The sequence below is a fragment of the Microcebus murinus genome, chromosome 2 (assembly GCF_040939455.1).
Source record: "Microcebus murinus isolate Inina chromosome 2, M.murinus_Inina_mat1.0, whole genome shotgun sequence".
NCBI lineage: Eukaryota > Metazoa > Chordata > Mammalia > Primates > Cheirogaleidae > Microcebus > Microcebus murinus.
This window is the reverse complement of record NC_134105.1, coordinates 41298863-41314241: the sequence shown is the minus strand read 5'-3', so window position 1 is coordinate 41314241 and position 15379 is coordinate 41298863. Positions and strand designations below refer to the sequence as shown.

At 55.6% G+C, this 15379-nt stretch overlaps 1 protein-coding gene and 1 long non-coding RNA gene across 3 annotated transcripts in view; both read left to right on the top strand.

Annotated features, from left to right (window-relative positions):
• The first annotated feature begins 530 nt into the window (after nucleotides 1–530).
• On the top strand, nucleotides 531–10622 carry LDLRAD1 (low density lipoprotein receptor class A domain containing 1). Of its 2 annotated transcripts, XM_076010783.1 has the most exons (5): nucleotides 531–551; nucleotides 970–1021; nucleotides 5847–5984; nucleotides 7762–7890; nucleotides 9371–10622. In XM_076010783.1, the coding sequence occupies exons 1-5, from the start codon at nucleotides 531–533 to the stop codon at nucleotides 9517–9519; spliced, it is 489 nt and encodes a 162-aa protein (XP_075866898.1). In that variant the 3' UTR covers nucleotides 9520–10622. The 2 variants fall into 2 exon arrangements, with proteins under 2 accessions (XP_075866898.1, XP_075866899.1); XM_076010784.1 differs by lacking the exon at nucleotides 5847–5984.
• A 2411-nt stretch (nucleotides 10623–13033) lies between these two features.
• LOC142865260 (uncharacterized) overlaps nucleotides 13034–15379 on the top strand; it is a 28571-nt gene continuing 26225 nt past the window's right edge. The window contains exon 1 of the long non-coding RNA XR_012915567.1: nucleotides 13034–13095. This is a non-coding gene — a long non-coding RNA (uncharacterized LOC142865260). The remainder of the gene's footprint in view (nucleotides 13096–15379) is intronic.

The window sequence follows — 15379 nt, the reverse complement described above, 5'->3', positions numbered from 1 at the left end:
TCAAGTGATCCTCCTGCCTCAGCCTCCTGAGTAGCTGGGACTACAGGCACGTACCACTATGCCTGGCTAATTTTTTTTTCTATTTTTTGTCAAGCCAGGGTCTTGCTCTTGCTCAGGCTGGTCTCAAACTCCTGACCTCAAGCAATCCTCCTGCCTCGGCCTCCCCGAGAGCTAGGATTACAGGCTTGAGCCATCACCCAGCCCCTTCTCATCATTAATTCAGAGGAAAAAGTACAACCTGAAAAGTTCTTGGGTTTAAATCTTACCCGTCCCTCCTACTGTGTGACTCTGGGCAGTTTCTCCCTCTCTGAACCTCATCTGTAGACTGGGATGAGGGTGCCAACCTCGGAGTGTTGCTGTCAGACCGCGGAGCTGGGAGACGCCTGGCCCCAGCGGCAGCGGGAGGGGACTGGCCGCAAGGGAGGGCGCGGCCTGGGCCAGGCCTCCTCCCGGCCCTCCCCTAGGCTGCTGGGTGACAAGACAGGGAACCTGCGCTGAGTTCTCTGTACCTGGCCCCAGTCCCTGGAGACATGAACAAGGTCTTCCCCCAGGTGAGAGCGGCTGGGCTGACCAGGCTCCTGCCCTTGAGAGAGCGAACCCTGGGGGAGGGGCGGGCAGTAGGAGGGATACGAGAGAGACTGAGGCAAGCAGCGCCCACCTGGCCCTGGGGCCCACTGCCAGGTGATAGGGGACCCAGCTACACAGGAGGGAGGGAGGCCCGGGAGAGCGTCAGCGTCGTGGGGCGGAGGGCATCAGGGAAAGCTGCCAAGCCAGGTGGGACAGGAAAGGAAAAGGCGTCCAGACAGGGGCACAGCAGCGTGTGGCCGGCGGAGCAGGCGTGGTGAGTCTGGGGTGGTCAGCGTGTTCGGCTGGGGGACCTGTCGTTCCTCCTAAGGCTCTCCGCAGTCCAACATCCTGAGGCTGGACCTCCCCCACCTGAGCCCACCGTCACTGTGTTCTCTTGGGCAGGGACATCATGGCAAGGCAGCTGCTGGAACCAAAGCCGTCCCCGGAGGGGCAGGTAAAGAACTGGAGGGCTCGGCCACCCCCAGCAGGGGCTCCCTGGTTTCTGGGCAGTTGGCTACAAAGCAGGTTCCAGGCTCCCGCTGTCCCCCAGACCCTGCCTCATGTTGATGTCACCTGCTCCCAGTCTCCTGGCCAGCGGTGTGGACAGCCGCCTGCTCGTGGGGTTCCTCCTCCTCTCTGGGCACGCTTTCCCCGGAGCCTCCCGAGCGCTGCCCACCTCACTGCCCGCCGGTAACAGGGAGAAAAGGGCCCAAAGCCCCGACACAGGGGCGACCTGGGCAATTTTCTTCACCTCTGGGGGATGCAGTGATATGCTATTAGCCCTTCTCCGTGCCACTGACCCACTGTGCGACCAGGACAGCTCTCTCTGCCTTTATGGAATAGAGGAAGGACAGAACACACATTTACTGAGCATCTCCTACGTGCCCCGTCCTGGCCCACATGTGACCAGTGAGGACAGACCCAGAGAGGGGGTGACAATAACAGCTGTAAAGGCTCGAGCCCCTACGGTGTGCCGGGTGCTGTATGTCTCTTTCAGTCCTCAGGACAGATCTGTGAGGGGCCTGTCACCACACAGTAACAAGAGGCAGCTGAGGCTGAGAGAGGTTGGGTAACCAGGCCAACATCACACAGCAGGGAGGTTGGGGGCGGAGTTCAAATTCTAACTGAGGTCCCTCTGGCTGCAAAGCCCCAGTGCCTTTGTTGCTCCACGCAGGTGTTTGTTTCCCTCCACTGCGGGCAAGGCTGTGGCAAGAGCAGCCTCCTTTTCTCCGCCTGTCCGGGAGGGGACTGGCACCCAACGGCTTTCTGCCGTGACCCCACCTGCTCACGGCCCGTGCTGCACAAATATTTGAGGAGTGCTCCCTGGCTGGCCACTTGCCTCTCCCTACCCAGCATCACGCGGTCTCCTTGGTTACCTGAGTTTACCCTGTGTTTGCTGATGACAAGAGAGCCACCAGCCACGGCTGTGGAGCTGATGGGGTTTAGATTTATGCTGCATCTCCTAATGTTGTCTCCCTTCACACCCATCCTGGGCTCCCAACAGGCCAGGCCCCTACTGCCCCCTCGTGCCCTCTGCCTGGAAGGCCCTCCCGTCACCTGCCCGTGGAAATCCCACCATGCTTCCACGGACCCTGCTTCAGAAACATTAGTGGATTGAATGGAAATGACCCGAACTGACCCAAACTGGGGGCCTCCCCTTGCTTCCTGGATCTCTGGGTCACCATATTCACAAAGTGTTCATAAAGTACCTACTGTGTGCCTGACTCTGGAGTGCCATCCCTGGGATCACAGGGCTGAATCAGACCTGCTCCTGCCCCGTTCTCTGGGGTGACTGTGGCCTGGACAGGACGGAGCTCACGCCGTCCTTCCTGCGTGTCCATGCCTTGCCTTCTAAGCGCAACCACAAGCTTTCAGAGCGCACGGACCAGAGCCACAGCTACTTTTGTGCCCTCTACAGAGCAGGACACCTGGTGGGTTGTCAAAATATGTTCTGTCACTATTTTGTAAGCAAGCGAGAATTAAAGGAGTGAAGTACAGATCTATGAGAGCAGGGACGTCTCCTATCACTGCTATTTCCACAGTACTTAGAATAGCACTTGGCACATAGTAGGTGCTCAGTAAACACTAATAATGGCCCACACTCAGCACTTACTACATGCCAAGCACTATTCTAAGACAACTCAACAAACTCTAATCCTCTTAACAAACTCTAAAGTAGCTATTATGATCCCCATTTTCCACTTGAGGAAACTGAGGCACAGAGAAGTGCAGTGACTTACTCAACGTGGCCCAGCTAGGAAGTGGTGGAGGCGGGATTCCAACGAGCATCCCGGCGGACTCCAGAATGGATAATCAGTTGGAATCGTGAAAAGGGCACGGGTTTTGGCATCAAACAGGGTGGACTCACACCCAGCTATACAAGGGGTGACCTGGACCCTTTCTTCTCTGAGCCTCAGTTTCCTCATTGATAAAATCAAGGGTGGTTTTGAAAAATAAAAATAATAGCTACAAAGAGGCTGATGTAGTTTCTGCCCCATGGTTGGGGCTGGATGTGCAGGTGTCCATCTCCCCCTGCGTCCTGGGGAGGCTGCCCCTTAGCGGGTGGGAGAGGGAGGGCTGTGGCGCAGAGACGGGCCCTCGTCATCCGCCCTTGCCACTCACCAGCGGTGGGACCCGGGCTAGGGATGGGCACTTGGCGGGGGTCCACAGGCACAACCGAGCCATGCTGTGCAGGGCATAGGAGCCCCCCCTCCTGGGAGGCCCTCCCTGCCCTAGCCTACCCTGGCGGGGGAGGGGGTGCTCCCAGGGTCAGGGCGGGAGGGGTCCCCAGGGCCCAACACCTGCTGCCCGTGACTGCCGCCATGGGCTTGCGTCCCACCCACACAGAAGGCTCCAGTCCCCTCTGCTGCTCGCGTCGCGGGGCCTGCCTCTCGGCCTCCGTGCTGCTGCTGCTGGCAACTCTAGCGGCCCTCATCGCCCTGGCCACCATCCTTGGACTGCCACCACGCATGCCAGGTAAGGGTGGTCACAAGAGGGTGGGGAGACGGTGGGGGCACAGAGAGATGGGGAAGCCCTGACCCTGCCTGGCTTCTGTACTAAGTGACCTTTGGACCAGTCCTTAAGGTGCATACACACACACTGACATATACCTGTCTCTGAGCCTCCATTTGCATTTCTGTGACAAGTTCTTGAGAGGACCCAATGTCACCTTCACCAGGAAGCCTTCCTGGCCGCCCCTCGGGCTGGTTGAGGAGCTTTGTCTCAGTCCCTGCAGCCCCTGCACTTCCTCTTCCCCTGGCCTGGCCGGCCTGGGCGGTGAGGTCCATCCGTGTGCTGCCCTCCAGCACAGAGGACAGGTCACGTGCAGAACAGCCCTGCAGCGTCGGCGTCAGTGGCGCCCACCCCAGCGCAGTCCCTGTCCTCTGGGCTGACTGGAGAGCAACATGGACAAGAATCCGGATAGTGAGCACGTCAGGGCAGGGGGCTCGGGGGCTCCGAGAGTCTGCGATGGGGCTCTCACCCGATCGAGGACTCTGGGTGGACACCTTGGGAAGGTGAAGGGGAACTGAGGCATGAAGGGAAAGTAGGAGTTGGTTAGTAGGGGCAGTGCCAGGAGAACCACCCCAGGCACAGAGAACAGCAGGTGCAGAGTCCCTGTGGGGAGGGAGGAAGATTAGACGACCCGGGGACTTCGTGGAGCCCGTGGGCATGAAGGGCCGGAGCGGTGGTGGGGCAGGTGGCCCAGGCCTCGCAGGCTGCGCTGGGGAGGGAGCCACCATCCGGGAGCCATGGGAAGGGGATTAAGCTGGGCGTGGGGTGTCACCAAATCTGCCTTGCTGAGGGATGGCTCTGTAGTCAGCAGGGCAGGTGTAGGGGGACAAGGTCAGAGGTCAAATCCACAGTGCCCTCCCTGCCTGAGCAGGACGTGGGCACCGAGGGTAGACGTGCACACTTCAGGAGCCGCAGTCACATGCCTGTGCGCACCTGTGTGTGTGTGTACGTCTCTGAGTGTACTGCACAGGTGTCCGTGTGTGCAGGGACGTGTGTGTGGGAGTGTGTGTGTCGGTGCATGCACCTGTTGTCTGTGTGCGACTGTGCACCTAGGTGCAGATGTCTGTGTTTGAGCACGTGTGCATCAATGTGCACGTGTGTGTGTTGGTGACAACGCGATTGTCCCTAAGAGCTGGCCCCCCTCCCACCAGCCGAGCAGCTCTAGGAGCTGAGAGGCGGTTCGCACGTGCTCGAACACAAATGCCCAGCGCCCACGCCCATTGTGCGCACGTGCACGCGCACAGGCTGTGGCCAGGCCGGCCTCCTGCCTGTCTGCTGCTTCCTCTCCTGTGATCCTCTGGGGCAGCCCGAGGGGTGTGTGTCCTACCCCTCCCCCGTGGGGGCTGATGATGACGCTTCACAGGGGTGACCAAGGGACAATAGAATAAAAATATGAATGTGCTTTGCAGACTGTGAAGTTGTGCCCAGATGTAAGGGATTATGACATGTGATCCCTGGGACAGCTCTGACAACCTAACCCGGTACCAGGAGACCTACCATTAAAACCACTTCATTGAGGCCGGGCGCTGTGGCTCACGCCTGTAATCCTAGCTCTTGGGAGGCCGAGGCGGGCGGATTGCTCAAGGTCAGGAGTTCAAAACCAGCCTGAGCAAGAGCGAGACCCCGTCTCTACTATAAATAGAAAGAAATTAATTGGCCAACTGATATATATATAAAAAATTAGCTGGGCATGGTGGCGCATGCCTGTAGTCCCAGCTACCCGGGAGGCTGAGGCAGAAGGATCACTCGAGCCCAGGAGTTTGAGGTTGCTGTGAGCTAGGCTGACGCCACGGCACTCACTCTAGCCTGGGCAACAAAGCGAGACTCTGTCTCAAAAAAAAAAAAAAAAAAACCACTTCATTGAACGGGACACTGTCCACAGAAGCCTCCCGTGAGACTGTGAACAAGTTTTCAATGAAGGAGAGAACATCTATTTATTCTGCACATTCTCTGTTCTGTGCTTGGTCACAGAAAAGCTTTATTTCATCCCCCAGCAGTGCTATGGGGTGTGTGCTATGATCCCCATTTTGCAGACAAAGAACCCGAGGCTCAGAGAGGTCAGGCCATGTGCCAAGGTCAAGGAGCTGCAGGCGGTAGAGCTGGGGCTTGAACCCCATCTCTGGCACGAGTCCAGCTGCTCCCCACTGCCCCAGCCCCTCAGGCCAGCCCAGGGTGGGGCTCAGGTGAGGGCACACAGGCAAGTTCGACGGCAGCGACGCCCTTGCGGGCACCACCGGTGACCCTCTGGGGCCTCCCTGCCCACTCAGGGCCCCAGGCCTGTGCAACACTGGCGAACAGGACAGGCTTCTTGTGCCACGACCGGAGGAGCTGCATCCCGGCCAGCGGGGTCTGTGACGGCACCCGCACTTGTCCCCACGGCGAGGATGAAGAGGAGGGCTTGTGCCGTGAGTACCTGCTCGGCCCTGCCCCTGCCTGATGGGCCCTCCCAGGGGTTCCCCCGTCTCCAACTCTCCCTGCAGCCATACAGAAGCTGGGCCATGCCTGAACATAACAGGCACTTCCATGCCCCCATGCATTTGATTATATACATGGTGCCTTCAGCCAGGAGCGCCTGCCCCACCCATCTAGTCAGCACACACGTGCGTGCCCACACTAAGGAGTGTCTCCACTCTGTGCCTCTCCTCTCCCAGAGAACCCCTATTCATCCTGCAAGGCAGAGAGCAAGTGCTACCTCCTCCAGGAAGCCTTTCCTGGCTCCCACATTAGGTTAAGGGGTTAAGGTTCCTCCTCTGGGCTCCCACAGCCTCTGTGCTTCCCTGTGTCCCAGCCCTAGTCACACTGGTTGTCACTCTCGATTGGCACACCTGCCACCCCCATCAGACCATGAACTCCTCTGGGGCAGGCCTGGTCTGGGGCCTCAGCACCTGGCACAGAGGGGTACCAGAATGACTTGCTAACTGAATGGGGGAATGAATGAATGGGAAGACCTGGCCCCAGACCTTAGAGACCTGAAGGTTCTCGGGAGAGGAGATGTGGTGTGTGGAATAGGTATTAAAAGCACAAATCGTGCCTGGAGCCGGGGAGACAGCCAGCCTGGTGAGTTGTAGTGGGTGGGTTAGGGGAGCAGGCGGGGGAAGAAACTTGCATCACAGATTCTTGAGAACAGAAGAAATCTTCAAGGCGTCTAGTCCATGCCCCAGCTCATACTGAACCCCCTCTCTCGCAAGCCCAGCAGACAGACGCCAGCCAGCCTCTGCTTGCATACTCCTGGGATGGGGAGCTCACTACATGGGCAACCACTTCCAGAATTGGATGGTTCTTTCATGGAAAGATCTTCCTTGTCCTGAGCTTAGGGCTACCTCCTGGTAGTGCCCCAGATTGGTTCCAGCTCTGTCCTTTCCTCAACCCCTGCCCCTTTTAATCCCTCTCCCATGGCAGTGGCACTGCATGGATTTGGAGATTGCTCTCTTGCCGCCCCCAAGCCCCCACTGAGTGTCCCCTTCTCCAGGACACACCCTGAACTACAGCAGCCACCTCCCTTGTGACCAGTTCCTGGAGCTCCCCAGTCTCCAGTGCCCCACAGGCCTCATGCCAACTGCCCATGTCCCTCTCCCTGGACAGGCCCCAGAAGCATCCATGGCCCATCTGGCTGGTCTGGCAAGTCCAAGGTACAGAGGCTTGTCCCCTCCCTGACCTGGGTTTTACACCTCTAGTGATATGGCCTGAGTCTGTGGGCATTTGGGGAGCCTGTCACACTGCTGTCCAGCACAGACCCATTTTCAAGAAAGGTGCTCTGACTCCCTGTCACGCGTGTGACCCCTCCGTGCGCTGAGCTCTGAGGTCGGGTGTAAGACTGCACATTTATTCTTGTTATGTTCCAGTTGGAGGAGGCTTCCTGGAGGTGAAAGGACTTGAACCTGAACTTGAGAGTGGAATGGTTTTGGCTTAGTGTCCCAGAGGACTTTCAGGAGGGAGGAAGAGTACACGCGACCGTGTGGGCGGGAACGTGGGGGAGCCTGGCGGCCGGGCAGGAGCCGGGCAGGAGCCGGGCAGGAGCCGGGCGGCGCGGCAGCTCTCAGGTCCTGCTGCTTATACAGGGAAGAGCATGCCTTTCCCTCGGATCCAAACTCCCACCCCAGGACAGCTCCGTGCCCTTCCTGGGTCGGACAGGCGGTGACCACAGGCTGTGGACTTCCTCCTGTCCCATCTGTCCCTCTGCAGGAGACGTGCCCCACAGCCTCCCCAGCTTCCTGGTGGCCCACTGTGGAGACCCGGCCTCCTGGATCTACTCAGACCAAAAATGCGACGGGACCAACAACTGTGGGGACTGCTCGGACGAGCTGAGCCCAGGTGGGGGTCTGGCAGGGGCTGTGCCAGAGCAGGTGGCCAGGCAGCGGCCAGGGGGCAGAGGCTGACCAGGGCATGTCCAAGCGTCCTCCCTGGACACCGTCCCTGCGCCCTAGAAGGAAGTTTTCTCCCTCTGCTTGAATGCTGCCAGCGGCAGGGTGCTCACTGCCACTCCAAGTGGCTCCTCCCGGAGGTTCGCTCTCCTGTGGCGGGGAACATACCTCAAGGGCACAGACGGGAACACCTGGACCCGAAAGGTGGCCATGCAAAAACATATGTATGTGGCACAACTGGGATTTGAACCTGGGTTTCCCTCATCTCCGTACCTCCCAAAAACCCTGTGAGGAAAGCGGGGCAGGAATCACCAGGCCAAATTTATATGTAGGTAAACTGAGGCCTCAAAAGGAGAAGGAGCAGCCGGGCGCGGTGGCTCACGCCTGTAATCCTAGCACTCTGGGAGGCTGAGGCGGGCGGATTGCTCGAGGTCAGGAGTTCGAAACCAGCCTGAGCAAGAGCGAGACCCCGTCTCTACTATAAAAATAGAAAGAAATTAATTGGCCAACTAATGTATATATATATAAAATTAGCCGGGCATGGTGGTGCATGCCTGTAGTCCCAGCTACTCGGGAGGCTGAGGCAGCAGGATTGCTTGAGCCCAGGAGTTTGAGGTTGCTGTGAGCTAGGCTGACGCCACGGCACTCACTCTAGCCTGGGCAACAAGCGAGACTCTGTCTCAAAAAAAAAAAAAAAAAAAAAAAAAAAAAAGGAGAAGGAGCTTAATACAACGAGTGACAGGGAGGGAGCCTCTGTAAGCCAAGGTCTCCCAACTCCAAGTACATGGTCCTTCCACTGCCCCAGAGTCTCCTCTCAATCCCTTCCCCAGTGTTCAATCAACAAACATGTTCTGAGCCCCAATGGGGGCTGGGCCTGTGCCAGATTCTGGTGGAGGACAGTAAGGGACCAGGCATGTATCCTACCCCAGGACTCGCATCATGGTGATGCCACAGGGAAATGCTGGGGCCCTGGAGGAATCCCAGGAGACTTCTCGGAAGAGGTGGCATTCAAGTAGGCCATAGAGTAGACGGAGTTTCAACAGGCAGAGGCTGGGTGGGTAAGGAGATATGCCAGAGGCCCGGGGCACAGAGCGAAGGAGAAGTCCAGGCGGCACCCCCAGGAGTCACAGTGGCTGAGGCTGGGGTTGCGGGAGGTAGTGTGCACTCCTTGACCACGCCTGGCACTTTGCCTGTCTTCCTTTACTTAATAACAACCTTAAGCAGATGAGGAAACCGAGGCTCAAACAGATGTGAACAGTCCCATAGCCCTTGAGCTGTGGCGTCCTGGTTCTCTCTGCTGCAGAAAACCCAGTCTGATGGGGGGAGGGGCTGTGGGGAGCTATAGCAGGCTTCAGAGCTAAGGAGTGCCCTGGTGCATGAGGCATTCCAGGACACAGCAGCTGCTCTTCTGCTGGCTCTTGTCTCCCCAGTGACTGTGTGCGCGCCCTGTGGCCCTGGGTGGTGGCACTGCTCTTCCACCGTTTTCAAGTACTGCGACTGCATCCCAAGGAGTCTCTGCCGGGACCGCGTGCAGCACTGCTCTGACTGGTCCGACGAGTACGCCTGTCCTGGACCCTGAGTGGACCACCCCGGCCGGCATGGAAGGCTGGCTGGAATGGCAATGACAGCCCCTCACATGAGCATCGAATCCTGGATCGCGAGGGCAGGAAGGGGCCTTCGAAATCATCTCCTGGACTCTACACATCATGTCTGAATAGGAACTGTCTCTCCTGCTTTCAAGTTTTTCAGCCTCTGCTTGAATGCCCCCAACAACTGGGAACTCACTATCATGTTAGACAGCTTCTAACAAAGACAGGGGACTCTGCTCCCATGATTTGAGGCCTGCCTTTGAAGCCACACAGAGGAAATCTGCCACTCTGCTCCAAAACGGGCTTGCAGATTCTAATCTTGCCACCACTTGGAGAGAAGATAAGTCTGGGGCTTAAACGCCAAGCTGAGGAGTTGTCTTTATAGATGGCACACGCATGAAGCATGTGCCACTGCCTGACCCTTTGAGACCTCAGGCAGACATTGCTGGGCTTGGATGCAACCTTAGCATTTTTCTCAACTCAGTTACCCCAGCAGGCCCCGCTGATTAACACACGAGATTGCACACAAGTCAGGGCACTTGGCATCCTACCAGCGGGACGCTACCCCAGGCAGCTCTGAGCTGCAGAACTGAAGAGCTGGAGAGAGGGCAGCTGGAGGAGCTCCTCCCCGCCCTGTGTCCATCCCGTTCTCCACCCCACGACTCCCCACCCTCCACCCTATGCCCAGAGGCCCAGCTAAACAGCCCAGCTTTCTTGAAGTAGGTCCTAGAGCCTTGAACTTTGATCCTGGAGCCCAAATGAGCTCTTTCTCTGCATCCTTTTCCAGCTCCACAATACCCAAGCAGGCAAGGATGGATAGCCCCATTACACAGATAAGAAAACTGAGGTCCAGAGGGGGAGGTGACTTGCTCAGGATCATACAGCGAGATCAGTGCTGGAACTGGGACTCAAACATGGCCTATGACACCCTAGCCCAGTCGCCTTTCCAGCTACCAGTGCGATTATGCCTTGGCTGGGGCAGAGTCTCTGTGGGGTATTTGCAAATGTAGCTGGAGGGTCAGAAAGTGCCACACTCTTCTTCTGAAAGGGAGACTGGGCATCCTGAACCCTGAGAGGGTTCCTGTTGAGGAAGACAGACATATCCTTATTGAAAATTAATAAAATTGGTTTTACGTAACAGTTTCTTGTCAGTTTTTGAACAGAAATGGGCCTCCAAGACACTGGTGAGCTCTGGTTCATTCATTGCCTCGTTAGTTCACTCACTCCTCAGTCTCTGTGGACCAGCTGCGGAGCAAGCCGTGAGCAGGGCACCAGGCCCAGAGAAGAGACCTGGACCCAGCACAGGAGAAACGTGGGGTCCCATGGAGGAGGCACCTCCCCCATAGCGGCGGGTGGGACAGAGGGAAACACCAGGCTGAGGGCACCGAGGAGGGGTCTCTGGGAGGCAGGACAATCACGTTTCTCACCCTGACCACCTGAGGCCCAGCTCCTAGAACAGGGTGTCCTGCGTGAGGGGTGGCCAGCCCCCAGCTCGGGCAGCTTTGGCTGAGTGCTCTCCAGCTGTAGTGCCGGCAGGAGTGGCAGGAGCCTTTGGTGGCTCCTTAGTTCTGACACCAAATCAGAGGAGCCGTCCTTCCCGGAGGAGGAGGCATTTGGGCTGGCTCTGGAGGGTGGAGAATCTCTGGAGGTAGGGCTGGGGGAGAGGGGCCAGAGAGGACAGCATCGGGTGGTGGGAAGGAGCCAGGAGGAGAGGGGGTGGGAGGTGAGCAGGGCTGATCGCGGAGTGCACAGCATGCCACACTTCATCCCCAGCGCGGTGGGACATCACCAAGGGGCATTAAGCAGGGAGACTGGATCCACTGTGACCTCACACACTGACTGCACTAGAAAAAAAAATGTTTTTCCCTGGGGCCACAGTGTTTTACTAAACCAAAATGGGCCGGGCGTGGTGGCTCACGCCTGTAATCCTAGCACTCTGGGAGGCTGAGGCAGGAGGATTGCTTGAGCCCAGGAGTTTGCGGTTGCTGTGAGCTAGGCTGATGCCACGGCACTCTAGCTCGGGCAACAGAGTGAGACTCTGTCTCAAAAAACAAACAAATAAATGAAACAATCCTTTCTAATTTGTTCTTTTTTATTGTTTTCTGTGTGTGAGTTATATGCAATGCAATCCATGTTTTTAGAATTAAATTATCAATATTAATTGCAACAATAAGAATATCAACAAGTAAGATTTTCATGAACCAACTAGCCTGAGTTAAATACAACTCACATGCAGTTAGTTTATTAATTACAGCAAGCCCAAGAAAGATGCCAAGGACATGGGTCAAGTACACAGAGCAGAGGGGGTGGTCGAGGGCTATTTATTTATTAGTAGAACTCACGGGCCTCCTGGGAGTGGGGGGTGGGGGTGGAGGGAGTCCAGCATGCTGGGAAGAAGCACCTGGCCTCATGCCCTGGGCTGTGCTGTCTCCAACAGGATGCCAGTCTCAAGGGGAAGAGAGGGTTTAATCTGTCCCTGGGGACAAGGAAGTCCCAGAGGCTCATTTCAGCACTCAAATCCCAACATGTTCTAAATTGAGGAAGCCTTGAGCATTGGCCACAAAGCCAGGTAAGATCAGAGCATGAGCCTGCATTTGCTCATACCAAGTCGGCCTTGGGGGTTCAGGCAGGTGGAGAGCACCCATCTCCCGGCAGGGGCTGGTGGTGCTGCCACTGGGCCCCATGGGAGAGAAGCAGGTGGACCTCAGCAGTCATCCAGTCCTGGGCATCTTCGGTGACCTGTGGCACTTCTCGGATAAACGTCCAGAGGCATGGGCACCATAGGTTGCCTATGATTTTACCCTGCCCTCTCCCTTAACCAAACCCACCACATGCCCCTGGGGATTAAGATGCTTCATTTAGGCCAGGCACGGTGGGTCATGCCTGTAATCCTAATGCTCCGGAAGGCTGAGGTAGGAGGATCACTTGAGGCCAGGAGTTCCAGACCAGCGTGAGCAAGAGCAAGACCCCATCTCTACTAAAAATAGAAAAATTAGCTGGACATCATGGCACGCACCTGTAGTCCCAGCGACTCGGGAGGCTGAGGCAGGAGGATTACCGGAGCCCAGGAGTTTGAGGTTGCAGTGAGGTGGGCTCTAGTCTAGGCGACAGAGTCTCACTCTGTCTCAAAAAAACAAAAATATCTCCAAACTTGGTGTTTGGGAAAAACTAACAAACAAAAACCCAAGATGCTGCATTTACAGGACGGGGAAACCAAGGCCAAGCCAGAGCTGTGTCAGTGTCCGTCCAGTGGCAGGACTAGAAGCCAGGCATCTCGGGGCACACAGCGGGCGTTTGCCGAGCACTTGCCATGAGCCCGGCACAGTGGTAAGAGCTTTACCTTTAATCCTCGCAGCTGTGAGGTAGGTGCTGTTTTTAGAGTACCTAAAACCTCTCACGTAGAGAGGCGGGGCAGCTTGACTTGCGGGGACAGAGCCAGCTGTGCCCAATCTGAAGGCTGGGCACATGCCACTGTTTTACCCTGTCTCAGGAAGTCCAGGAAGTCTTCCTAGCAGAGGTGACGCCTGAGCAGGGCGGGGAAGGAGGATTCCGAGCGAGCGAGCCAGGTGGGAAGGGGGAAAGACCTTTCCAGGTTGAAGAGATGCTGGGGCCAGCGGGAGGGGCGCGGGTGGGCGGGGCGCCGTGCAAGGCAGGGGGGCGCCTGGCCGCTGAGGGAGTGTGAAGCAGCCCGGTGCCGTGAGGAAGAGCCTTGGATTCAGGGCTGCAGAGAGGCTGTGGGATGCAGGCAGGGGTTTTGGGCAGGAGGAGGAACACATCCGATTCCCCCTTCTGAGGAGGAGGCTCTGCACATCAGGAACGAGGCTACAGTGCCAGACTCTCCTGCAGGCTTCCGGAGCACAGAAGGTGAGATCTGGAATGCGAACACCCTTTGGAAGCAGCAAAGCTCCGTGCATAAGGAATGGGTGCCAGGCGCTGTGCTAGGGGCTCTAGTGGATGTTTAATGAGCACTTAGTCCGTGCCAGGCACCATTGCAAACCTCTGTATGTTGTGTCTTTGGGATTTCATTTTCTGGAATCTTCACTTTGCAGAGGAGCAGAGAGATGAAGTTGGTTGCCTAAGATCATGCAGCTTTTAAGACATGGAGCCAGGACCCAGATAGGCCCAGGTCCAGAGCCCATCACAACCCCGTGTTGTCTCCGTGTCAGCTGCGTCTCCCTAGAGGGCACACGTGGAGCCCAGGCCAAAGGGCTGCAGCACGTAAACGGGAGGTGGCTGGCAGAAGAACGGGTCTTTGTCTTTTCTTGTTTATTGGTTCTTCCTTTCAGCAGGGAGCAGGTGCCATAGTGACTTCCCAAATAGCACTCCGTAGGCGGGTGCGGGAAGACACGGGGCCCAGGGCGGCCAGGCGGCCCCTCCCGGCTCGCATCAGCGGAGCAGCCCGGGTGAGAGCTCAGGCAGCAGCGTCAATATTTGCCATCTGCCAGCCTCCCTGGCCCCGGCCCCAAGACCAGTGCTTTAAGAACAACAGGTTTTTTGCTGTGCAAACATGCAGGGATAGATTAATGGAATTTAAAATGGCTTAGGCTGGGCCCCAGGGTTTGGACTAGAAATCTGGTCTGATTTAACCATCTGCCGTCACTGTTTGCCGGGGACTCTCTTTTCATCCTTAGACTCACAGAACCACATACGTTAGGGCTGGCAAGGACCTCAGGGCCCAGTCAGGCTTTTGACAAAACAGGACACTGCTTCCCGGAGAGGAAAGGGACCAGCCCAAAGTGGCACTGCCTGGAGGTTGGCACTGGGCTTCTGAGGGCCGCCCAGCAACTCAAAGTAGAAGCAACTTCCCTGAGTCCTGAATATATATAATCACATTCAATGAAATGTACAGATCTTAAATGTATGATTCCATGAGGTTTTTAATAAAAAACAGCTTTATTGAGATATAATTGACATACAATAAGCTACACATATTTAAAGTGCATACTTTCCTAAATTTTGACACACGGAATCACTCATAAACTATCACAATTAAGACAGTGAACATATCCATCATGCTCAAAGTTTCCTCATGCCCCTTGGTAATACCCCACCCTTCCTTGACCCTCACCCCAACACTCAGGCAACCACTGATTTATTTTCTGTATCGAATAGTGTGCACTTTTCTAGAATGTTATATAAATGTCGTTTACAGTATATACCATTTTTTGTCAGCATCTTTCACTCAAAATAACTATTAAGAGACTCATCCATGTTGCAGCATGTCCAGTATTCATTCTTTTTGTTGTGGAGTAATATTTCATTGTATGGTTATACCACAATTCATGCATTCTAGGCTGAAGAGATGTACTCTTCACTTATTCATTCACCTATTGATGGACTTTGGGTAATTCCCAGTTTTGGTTGTTTCAGGTAAAGCCACTAGGTTCAAGTCTTTTTATAGACATATGCTTTCCTTTATCTACCTAGGAGTAGAATGGCTGGATATGATAGATATGTGTTTACTTTTTTAAAACATCATCTGTTTACCAAAGTGGTTGTATCATTTTACATTCCCACCATTAGAGGATGAGTGTTTCAGTTGCTCTAAATCCTTACCAACACTTGGTATGGTAAGCTTTTTTTTTTTTTTTTAAGAGACAAGTTCTCAGTTGTTGCCCAGCCTGGTCTCAAACTTCTGGCCTCAAGTGATCCTCCCACCTTAGCTTCCCAAAGTGCTGGAATTACAGGCATGAGACACTGTCCAGGCTGAGAGTTCTTTATATATTTCAAATACATATACTTTATCAGATAAATGATTTGCAAATATTTCTCCCAGTCTGTAGCTTATCTTTTCATTCTTTTAACAATGTCTTTCAAAGAGCAGGAGTTTTTTATTTTGATGAAATCCAA